This window comes from Hippocampus bargibanti, linkage group LG01, assembly GCF_051943395.1.
Source record: "Hippocampus bargibanti isolate YZ-2025 linkage group LG01, ASM5194339v1, whole genome shotgun sequence".
NCBI lineage: Eukaryota > Metazoa > Chordata > Actinopteri > Syngnathiformes > Syngnathidae > Hippocampus > Hippocampus bargibanti.
In genome coordinates, this window is record NC_142734.1 from 14905182 (window position 1) to 14916875 (window position 11694).

General features: G+C 43.3%; 2 protein-coding genes across 2 annotated transcripts; both read left to right on the forward strand.

The window, feature by feature from the left end:
- Positions 1-919: 919 nt before the first annotated feature.
- LOC148903253 (uncharacterized) lies at positions 920-5830 on the forward strand. Its single transcript, XM_088998695.1, is given in 9 exon segments — positions 920-988; positions 990-1107; positions 1185-1307; positions 2843-3075; positions 3254-3388; positions 5026-5213; positions 5308-5385; positions 5456-5541; positions 5674-5830. Coding segments are annotated over 9 exon segments (1179 nt in total). The 3' UTR covers positions 5823-5830.
- Positions 5831-5884: 54 nt separating this feature from the next.
- f7l (coagulation factor VII, like) lies at positions 5885-10624 on the forward strand. Its single transcript, XM_088998674.1, has 8 exons — positions 5885-6300; positions 7790-7953; positions 8027-8051; positions 8138-8251; positions 8336-8476; positions 8549-8637; positions 8720-8840; positions 9675-10624. Exons 1-8 carry the CDS (start codon positions 6213-6215, stop codon positions 10217-10219), a joined length of 1287 nt encoding a protein of 428 aa, XP_088854800.1. The 5' UTR covers positions 5885-6212; the 3' UTR covers positions 10220-10624.
- The last annotated feature ends 1070 nt before the right edge of the window (positions 10625-11694 follow it).

Below are 11694 nucleotides of genomic sequence, written 5' to 3' on the forward strand. Positions count from 1 at the left end.
TACATACTTGGCAATAAAGATTATTCTGATTTTGATGACCAGCTCTGCTCCTGCAAGACAAAACGCCGTAAATAGTAATAGCGTCGGCCACCGTAGCAATTGTAAAACCGTATGCACTATTTTCCTCACACTATACGCATTTATCAACAATGTAGGGATTGAGGTTGTCTGTTGCTTAGTCTGGATAATATGTGCTGTTAGATATTATTTTCTGCGTAATCTTGATAATACGTGCTACGGTGTTTGGTTTTCTTTAGCACAGTAATTCTGTAAACAAACGTTGTCGTATATGATTAGTTACTTTCGGTTTGCTTTTGTAACAGGTACGCTAATTACGCAAGTTTTACTTGATGCAAAGGAAAGAGCGTCTATCTGAGGTCAGCAATTTAGACATTTATTTATGTGATTGTGCGTGACACACGTTTATTGATAGATGCATTCGTTCATCCTTTGGAGCAATTATCCTCACCAGTGCCTTCGAGTGTATAAAATGTTTATAACAATTGGAAAAAAAGCGTACTTAATCATATTTTTCTGAAAAAAAGAACCCAAAAATTAATGCAAACAAAAAATTAATGATTCACTTAATTTAACACAGCACGGAATATTTTTGCATTTAAATAATGGAAGTGGGCGATCTCAATTTAAAATATATTAGAGATTAGATATTTGAGAATATTTCGAAAAATGTGAAGGCTGTGGTAAATTTTGTGAAATACCGTATACGACTTTACGGCCTGCATTCAACACTACAGGAGGGCATTTCCACTTTTACTCACCGAGGTGAACATTTTTGCAGCAAAATGTTCTTTAAAAAATGTTAGATCGGAATTGATGTTATCACTGTCAGAGAACAGTTTATTGGTTCAGAATCTGCTGTTGTGATGAATGAAGTTCTGAAAGAGTTGCATTGTGGTAGATGACGATGGTGTGGCGGTCAGTGGGTGAGGCATTATGGACAATGTGTGCCGCCGACGCTATGTCCATTCCCTGTTCACTGGTACTATAACATCCATGACATCAGGACTGATTTTGGAGAATGGATATCTGGCTTCAATTCGCCCAGAATCAAACACCCCAGCAGCATCCTCAGTCTGTCCAACACTGGTGAGGATTGGTCTTTTTTGAGTGTTTATTGTCAGATTTTCTTCAAAAATATGATTAATTGTGATCATTTGATGTAGCTGGCAGTGGCCGCACTTCCTGGTCATCTGCTGCCAACCAAGTGGAGGTGGTGGGTAACATCATCCTTCATGATAAACTGAGCTTATGGAGATCTCCCAGTGGCTCTGTCCATTATCACCAAGGTACTCTCTGTTTGTTGCACATAATTCTTCTTCTTTTCCTTTTGGCTTTTCCCTTCGAGGGGTCGCTACATCGAATCACTGTCCTTCATCTTCAGTTTGTTGCACATACTTACAGGTACGTCTGTGTAAGCTCTCAGTCGTACAGGAGTGGTCCATCGATGAGAAGGTTTCTTCAGCCGTCATCTGTACAAAAGTGAAGGTTTCGGACGTTTCGCCTCCTATCCAAGAGGCTTCGTCAGCGAACTAAAGTCTGACTGGTCGTATCGGCCCCATTTATATATCCCTAATGTCCAGACATGGTGGCACCGGACACAGCTATGATAGGTCCCTACTCTCAGGTTGGGGGGGCAAGGGACCCCTCCCTGCGGCCCCACTGATTGTTCCTACATTCCTGACTAACGACTGGCCTATTACCCCCACTCCCCCCGGTATCACCTCATCAGCATAACGACCCTCATCAGCATTGCGAAAGTTGCCTAACCTGTTTTGCCTAAGAAGGCTATTGTATGAACGATCCAAATTGAACCTCACCCCACCAGACCGGTTTAATGAAGGATTTTGTTGTTTTATAAGAATCGCCTCTTTTACCCCCCTTTCAAACCATCTATGTTCTTTCGCTAAGATTTTAACCTCATTGTCGTCAAATGAGTGGTTGCTAGCTTTTAGGTGCAAATGTACTGCCGATTGAGGCCCACTTGTATTATCCCTGCGATGTTGATAAAGTCTTTTTTTGAGAATTTGTTGAGTCTCCCCAATGTACTGCGATACGACCAGTCAGACTTTAGTTCGCTGACGAAGCCTCTTGGATAGGAGGCGAAACGTCCGAAACCTTCACTTTTGTACAGATGACGGCTGAAGAAACCTTCTCATCGATACTTACAGGTAGTAAAACCCTAACCATTCGCCAATGGCATCACACTAAGCAAAGCGTGATATGTTCTTTTACCAAAGCGGAGGCAAAGGAGTACTTGAGTACTGATTTTGACCTTTTTTTTCTACCGCAGACAAAAATATGTGAGGTAAAAGCTTTAGAAGTGAAATGAACACATGATAACGCTGACCTTAATTTACCATTCATCACCCAAAAAGAGACGTGACGAAAATTCACAAATAGTTAACAAGATCATTGAGGAACTGGCTCCCGATTTTGATGCTGTGATGCTAGCTATTTAGCAAACTATTATGTTTTGCTAATTTCTTCCACAATTCAGTGGTGGAACAACTTCACATATGTTGTAGTCGACCCCAGGTGAAGAAAGTTAAGTTGATCAAATTATGTGATGGCTTCATACATATTTTATAAACATTCTGTGCACACTTACAAACGCTTGCGCACTCACTTCTCTGCCATACCCCGTTGCACTGGCTCCACCCTTGACTCGTTCATCCAATCGCCAGTTCAGGCTAGCAAGAGTCAATTCTCTTTCTACCTGCTGGAAGTAGTCCCCTTAGTTTTTACAAAAATTGTGAATTGGTCGATGGCTTTGGAGAATTCTGACTTTCATTCTAAATCCCGCTTGGGTGGTATCTTACAGGTCTGAAGGCAGGTAACAACACGCTGAATATCCTTTGCGCCCTCCGAGCCGCTCACACGCTGGCCAGTGCTGGCTTTGCTGACATCTCGCATCCCGACGCCCGAGCCGCTGTGCTTGCAGACTATGTTCATTTCTTGACCACACCTGGGAGTCACAGCGACACCTACGCCGAGTCCTATCATCGATCCTTCTTTTCTGAATGGCAGGAGAGCAGGCCAACTTCGAGGCAGGAGGTCTAAAACCTGCTCTCTGGGGTTTTCTGGGCTGGGGAAAAGACAAAGACAACACATTGGATTATTTACACTGCAGTCAATTGCAGAGCAACTGATATTATCGAGAACGACTTAATCAGCTATGTAAATCATCACACTCGGAATGCACCTAAACTTTCGTTCTCTTCTATAAATAAAGATTCTAAGTTTTGCAGAGGAGCGCTCCAAGAAGAAGCTTAAGTCACCCCCAGACAGCCAGTTGGATGCAATTGGGTGCCTTACCATGAGCCTTCCCTTCATTCTGCTGTCAGCCTCAACCAATGAGGAGCAAGCTGTGAGTGTAATGTCTAACTCATTCACTCCCAGACGTGTGCAAAAATGTGGCCACTCCAGTGCAGGGGTTTTAGTCATTGTCACTCACATTTCAGGATCCACAGCATGGTGACTTTTAGACTACATAAACATTCAATTCAGCGATAGAGATCTTCTGCATTTCTGGGTGCTACAATTGCTGTCATTGATGGCTCGAATTGATATGGGAGGACTCCTTGAATCAATTGCAAACATTTATGCTTTCCTCTTTAGAACTATTTGAATCATATTCATAACTGGATGAGTAACAAGAAAACATCTTCTCCGAATCTGAAGCCATTGTTTTGATTCTCGATCAAAGGCAAGACGTCTTGGCGTGACGTCACGAACAGGGGGGTGGGACCTTCTGAAACTGACCATTTCCGGATTCATTTGAAGTCATTTTTATTTGTGTTCTTCATTTAACTAAAAATATCAGCCTGCCTGATTTGGGTATTTTAGATGCTATAAAACGTTTTTCTGATGTCAGTGGGAAACAAAAACAAAAAATGGTGCCGGTGCCTTTAAATGTAGTATGTACAAACCTCATAGCACAGTAAGAACACTACAACCCAATTTATTAACTGTCTTTCAAATGTGAAAAATATCCCTGATCAGTTAATAAATTTGTCTCAAGGAATATGGCGTTTACATACTATTTCGCAGATACTTGGAGGAGGAAATGGAAATAGATTAAAATAACATGCACTGTGATTTATCAAGATTGCGTCTGTTTTTAATAAGTTTCCATCGAAGGGGCAAAGTTAAAGAAATCCACATTTATTGAAAAATGGAATCACTTTCAAAATTCAAAACATATTATTACACAACGAAATATTCAAGCTCAATAATACCTACTTGTGTTAAATTCCGCCAAATCATAGATGGTTTGTCCTGACCGCGCGCTCAACAAACTCCTCACTGACGCCCTCGCCTACACGCACAAACAAAACACGTGTACCGTCGCCGAGCACACAAACATAGACTACCTGCAGTTGAAATTTGCATTCTCGGCACGGCAGCCAATCAGAAGCCTGCTTCTTTCTTCCGGACTTTCGCAAGCGTTATAAAGCCTTAGATGATCTTCTTTCATCAGAAAAAAAAGTTAATTCGTAAATTAGATGGCTCTGGAGTTATCTGAGCTTGAAATGAGGGTGGCTGTCCAAAATACAATGCAATACATACATATTGGTTTACATTGCGCTTTAACAACAGCTGAATCTGGAACAAAGCACTAACAGAATATAGGGAAATGCTGCCCCTTCGTGGAAGCAACATAACCAGGTGGTTGACCAAGCGCTTTATCACCAGTATCAGGAAGAAAAACAAAACCCGAAAGAATTCAGAAATGGTGCTGCACGTCTATTTTCAATTCCCGAATAAATTCGGGAATGACAGTGAATGAGTTAATGGGGGGGAGGGGAACAGCACATTGTCACACGTACATCTTAGGGGCAAATGCTCCGATGATACCAACAGTTAACAAACTTTTAGGAGTAGACATTTGTATTCTCTTGTACAGAAAGAAGTACTCTGGCGTTGATTGTTTACAAACCTGAAATCTCCACAGAACACGACTTGATGTCTGTTTTTTTCCCATTGTGGCCTTTAATTCACAAGGTCCGTGCAGCGGTTGAATTTGTAAAGCTTTCCCATCCCCACCAACATGTGCCTGAGTATGTAGCCATCTACAGCAAGGCACTTTATGCTGTGCTGGGGGGTGCCGGCGTCCGTCAGCAGGCCCAGCTCGCCCTCGGGAAGCTGGGAGTGTGGGACACGGCCGAGAAATTCAGTCGGAAAGCTGCTAGGTGGGCAGCTACAAACGTCACACTTCCACGTCCGGCTTATTGCAAATATTACATTTGAGGATTTGAATTTTAATGCATTTGTTATTTTGTTTAGCTTTCCGGGGGGGTCTGAAGAGCGACTGCAAGTACATCAGAGTGCTGTCAATAGCCTCGGACTGGCGTGCTGCACCAATGCAGATCATTTTCTTCATTTCTTTCTTTTTGTAATTTCTTTTTGTATATATATTTTTGGGGGGGCCTTCAGGAGCTCTTTCCAGCATGTTTTACCTCGCTCACCAGTTTCATGATGACCCTGCAGCAGGAATCCTGGCCAACACCAACTGCGGGGGTCTGAATGCAAGATTCATTTTGATCAACTTGAATGCAATTTTATTGGCTGAATCTCATTCGGACTATTATGTGATCACATTTACGTAGTTCCATGATTAAATAAATAGATGCCATTCCTGCTCGTTTTTAGGAAAAAACTGTAACCGAGGAGCCGCACTGGGGGCCCTACTGGGAGCGGGAGGATCATACGGCAAGTCCACCATCCCACAGGACTGGAAGGACCAATTAAGGGATGCTCAGGACTATATCCCAGACATACTCAAATGCTTGCAGTTCTGACAATCTCCAGTTTGACCAGAAGAAACGAGGACCGCAGTTTAGTTTGGCTGTTCCCATTTCATATTCTGGTTTACAAAATGTAAGGATCTGATTAGAATCTTGAGTTGAAATTTGATGTGACTGCGAGCACTGCAGACAGATATTCTCATTGACGTCATGAGTGAATTAAAAAAATGTCAATAATGAATGAGAAAGCATCCCTGTTTGTGCCTCCGATGCTATTGACTGAATAGTTGATGCAGTGACCTAAACAAATTTAAGGGAAAACGTTGGCTCCAAAGTCCAAAGAGATAAAACCAACAAAGCTGAGCCGTATTTGGGCAGTTGGCGCATGGAAATCTTCACGTGTTTCCAAGTCCAATTGTGATCTTTGTCCTGATCAGAATAAAAATGGCTACAACAAGCAGACATACGAAGCCTCTCTTCTTTCTCGGGCTTCTCTTGGTTTCTTTCGCAGCATGCATTGGGCTCCCTGAAGGTCAGTTGTCCGCATTCTCAATCAGTTCAACTGTTATTTATCTTTGTACCGTTTTTCTCCTTGATCGAACCATGTTTGAATCTTATGTTTGAGATCAAGTTGGTGTTGAACGGCATAGTTTTGGATGTAACATTTGTGATGTTGGCATTAAGTAACAATAGCATTATTTCTACGGACGAGTACAAGGGGTACCCCACCTCTCACCTGAGAACACTTCTGATCCTGCTTGCATTTAACCTGAAACAAAATTGACATCGTATAACGCACACCAGTCAGGACATTCGGAACACAGCTCAAATCTTAAATTCACGATTTTAGGACGTGACTGACTCAGTCGTTCTGAAACTCAATTTATACTTTAAACACTCAACAGGCCTTGCCGGTTTATGTTTAAAACATATTTCTGAGGTCATTTGTTTCTTTTGTGAAAGAAGAGTTCTCTTTAACACAGAATTATGCTGGAATGTGGATTGCAGTGGTCACCTCGTGAAGCAAGTACTGTCTCAGGGAGGGAATTTTATTACTGCTGGATTCAAAATTAGGTTTTAGATCACAATGAAAACATGACAAAGAGCAGAAGTTGCAATTGAAAGAAGAAACGATACAGCTATGGAATCTACCCTATTTTTGGGCGTATAAGGTGTGCCAGAGTATAAGGCGCACCCCCAATGAATGATGTATTTTCAAACTTTTTCCATATATATGCTGCACCGGCATATAAGGCGCACCTTCAATTAATGAAAAACGTTTTCCAAATATATAAATATGTGAAAGTTTTCAAAATATAAGGCACACCACGTTATAAGGCGCTACAGTAGAGGCTGGGGGTCCCCACTACTTCTACAAGGGGAAATTGAGTCGGCGGGTGCTGACAGTAGTTGCCAGATCTGTTGCGGCTCAATATTCACATATAAGATGCATCTGCGTATAAGGTGCAGGCTCATCTTTTGAAGAAAATCAAGGATTTTGGGTGCGCCTTATACACCAGAAAATACGGTAACTGCTGTTTACCAGTCACTCAAACACACCCAAATTTTTCAATGATGTGAATGTCACAGCTGGTCAAACAGGAACTAAATTCAAATGTAAATTCACACCAAACTAATGCAAGTTTGAGCAAAGTTCAATGAAATTCACAATGAAAACATGACAAGGAGCAGAAGTTGCAATTGAAAGAGAAGAAACAATACAGCTATGGAATCTACCATATTTTTGGGTGTATAAGGTGTGCCAGAATATAAGGCGCACCCCCAATGAATGATGTATTTTCAAACTTTCTCCATATATATGCTGCACCGGCCTATAAGGCGCACCTTCAATTAATGAAAAACGTTTTCCAAATATATAAATATGTAAAAGTTTTCAAAATATAAGGCACACCACGGGGCATACAGGAGCCTTTCCTGGTTGTATGAGCAGTAGGCGGGGCCAGGGCACCCTGAACCCGTTGCCTGCTGCCACTATCTGGTAAATCTTTGATTTGAAACAGGCATGTTTTTGGGGAGACGCAACGCAAGCGTTTTCCTGCATCGAACCCGTCGAGCAAACTACTTCTGGGAGGAACTAAAACAAGGCAACCTGGAGCGGGAATGTCTGGAAGAAAAATGCTCATATGAGGAAGCCAAGGAGATCTTTGCCCTGCCGCAGCAACTGGTCAGTGTACAACTGTCGGGGTGTTTTTGTCCTTTGCCGCATGGTTCACTCATGTGGAACATTTGCTTTGCAGGAGGTTTTCTGGAGAATGTACACAGGTAAGTCGATGGGAATGCAGCGCGGAAGGCTACTTTTGATAAGCTTCCTGATTTGTGTGTGTGTGTGTGTGTGTATGTATTTCTAGCTGAGGATCACTGCCTGTCATCTCCCTGTAAAAACGGTGGCACTTGCACTCGCAAGATTAACACTTTTGTCTGCCACTGTAAGTCTGGATTCCACGGATCGACTTGTGACAAAGGCAAGGCCTGCTGACACCGACATGATTGCTTCGTGACAGACATTATGCACATGTATGATATGATACGACTCCATTTCTTTGTAGTGCGCCTGACCTCCAACGGATGTCGCTTTCGGAATGGAGGATGTGAACATTTCTGCAAAGCGTTTCCCAACCGGACGCATACTTGTTTCTGCGCCACAGGATACCGTTTGGCTCAGGACAACAGTACCTGCACTCCACAAGGTCAGAGCAGCTTCTTAATGTTGCTTTAAGGTGATTTGAAATCGGGGGTCGCCCAACTGTGTTCTGCCCTAGACCCCGTCCCCTGCGGACGACCGCTGGTCCACTTTGGCCCGAGAGTTGTCAATGGACAGATTTGTCCCAAAGGACATTGTCCCTGGCAGGTAAAATTCATTCTATAGTTCTGACAACCTAATGGGTGTTCAAACAAATGAATGATGCGAAAAATAACTGCGTTCTGGTCAGGCTCTCTTGACTGAGAATCACCTACAAATCTGCGGTGGCATCGTTCTCTCCGATCAGTGGATATTGACTGCCGCTCACTGCGTGTGGAAGAAACCAAACAACATCTTACATGTCGTCGTGGGTAAGACAATCAATGAAAGAAGTACGCTTGGAGACCAACCCTGACAAATGTCCTCTTTGGAAGAGATCAGCTGAGTATTTATTTGTCTCATTGTGGAGATATTTACATTTCACAGCAGCAAAAACAAAATACAGGAGCAGCTGTAAAGGCAGCTACTCACTTGTCGCCATCTTGAAGTCAAAAACAAAACAAAACAAATAATGTGAGACAACACAAAGGACACAGACAGTCATTCAATCTGAAGCACTTTCTGCACCCTCTTTGTTACATGAAGCACTTCTAGATGAAAGTGGAGAGTCTCCTTTTCACCAGTGGATCAGAGACGTCATGGTTGAATGTGCACGTCTACTACAAGCTAAGTCTTGAAAGCAAACACGAAGCTGTAGCATCCATTGCCGAAAAGAAATTGTCTCACATCTCTTCTCACATCCCTCGTAAATCCGCTTCAATTCCAAGCTGCGACAGTTTCACATATGCATCGTGGCTCTGCCATGCATCCATCCAGCCGCAGACTGCCTAACAGCATCGACCTTTCCACTGAACAAAGCGGCGCTGTGAAAATGCTCACGAGCCCCAGAGCTGTCCAGCAATGACAGTCAAATGGCACAGACATTCCTCCCAATCAAAAACAGTGATGGCATATTTGTGCTGCAGAGAAGGCGTAACCGCTTAGCACAGTCTCCTCCTCGATGAATGTTGTGGCCAACAACACAAAGTGACAAAAGAAAACACACAAAAAAGCAAGGCTCGTGGGAGCACTTGCCGACGGTTGTCTACTCAGGCACCATCTTGGACTTCATATCTACTTTTTGGCCTCTCTTTGCTTCTCTGAAGGCGAGCATGACCTGAAGACGGATGAAAAGACGGAACAGAAGCGCAGAGTTTCTGAAGTGCTGCTCCACCAAGGTTATAACCAATCCAGCTTTGACAGTGACCTGGCCCTGCTGAAGCTCCACCCTCCCATCAAACTGGGACTCTACGTTGTCCCTATTTGTCTCCCGGCAAAGAACAGCTCCTTCGCCCGCACGCTAGCGGCCATCCGACACAACATAGTGTCAGGGTGGGGTCGTCTGTCACTGCACGGATCCACGCCCAGGTTCCTCCAGCGCCTGGCATTGCCACGGGTCCCGCTGCAGGAGTGTCGCCAGCATACCAAACTCAACATCACCCGAAACATGCTCTGTGCCGGCATACAAAGGGGTGGCCAAGACGCATGTAAAGGGGACAGCGGTGGCCCTCTGGTGACTCGCTATAAAAAAACGTGGTTTTTGACTGGTGTGGTGAGCTGGGGGAGCGGCTGCGCTGACAACAACATGTATGGGATTTACACCAAAGTCAGCAACTTCCTTGACTGGATCCAACATCAAATGACCAGATAGTAGCCAAAGAAGATTAACCAATTTGCCAACTGACGACTCGTGCCCACTGGTGACCTTTGTTTCAATAAACCAAACAAAAAACAACCAAACATCTTTTCTCTGCTGGTCACCCACTTAGAGTTAAAAAAATGACAAAAGGTGGTGGAAGATCAGTCGAAGGAAAGCATTGCCTTAAAGAGGATCAACCCCACTGACCAGTAACAACCAGGCAGGTTTAACAACCAGGCTGAAATCAAATATCTACCCAGTGAAATTGTATTCGTTGGTATGCAACAGTACATTTTCTCTTCGTCGCACCACTTTCTGTACATGAATGGAAGTCAGATGTATTTGTAAATCCAATTGCAATGAGTGGGATTTGATGTTGGGTTAAACATAAAACAGAATAAAATGATTCCCAAATCATGTTCATCTTTCATTTCCTGACCACTTTATCCTCAGGAGGGATGCGGGGGTGCTTCAGCCTATCCTAGCTGTTTTCAGGCACGAGGCGGGGGACGTCCTGAATTAGTTGCCAGCCAATCGCTGGGCACGCAACGACAAACAACCATTCGGTCACACACGCATACTAGGGACAATTTAGAATGTTCAATCAGCCTGCCATGCATGTTTTTGGACTGTGGGGGGAAACCGGAGGACCCGGAGGAAACCCACGTAGAACATGCAAACTCCACACAGGCAGGCTGGAGTGGGATTTGAACTCACGGCCTCTGCACTGTGAAATCAGCGTGCTAACAACTGGCCTACCGGGCCGCCCATGTTCATCATACATTTGATTGAATTAACTACAAAGACCAAATATTGTTGTTTTTAGCAAATAATCATAAATTGAGAATTTTGTGGCTTTAACATGTTCCCAAAAAGTTGTGACTGGGTCATGTTTACCAATGTGTTACATCACTTAAAAAAACAACAACAACAACAAACATTGGGCACCGACGACACAAATTGTTGAAGTTTTATCGTTGTAATTCGTTCCCATTTTTGTTTGATGTATAACTTCAGCTGTTAAACAGTATTTGTTGTCGTAAAAAAGACGCTTGGATGGCAGCATGCGTTTGTCCACAACCTGCCACCATGAATGGTGCCTTCACAGTTAGCCATGTCATTGGCACTGCTACAGCCCTACACATTCACAGCTGCTGGCTTTTCAACTGTGAATCCAGAACAGTACGAACATTTATTTTCTTCTTTGGCAGCATCCGTGCTCCCCACTTTTAAAACACATCTTAAAACTCAGTGTTATTCTTTGACTTTTGACTCAACGTTAGATGTGATTTTTAGATTGCATTAGATGAGATAACCTTTATTGGGCTCACAATGGAGAAATAGTTTGACTGTTTAGGTGTTTTCTACAGTTTTGGTTCTTAACTCATTCACTGCCATTTACGAATTTATTCGGGAATTGAAAATATGACCTAGAGCGCCATTCCCGATTTAGCTCGGGTTTTGTTTTTTCGTGCTTGTGTCACAAT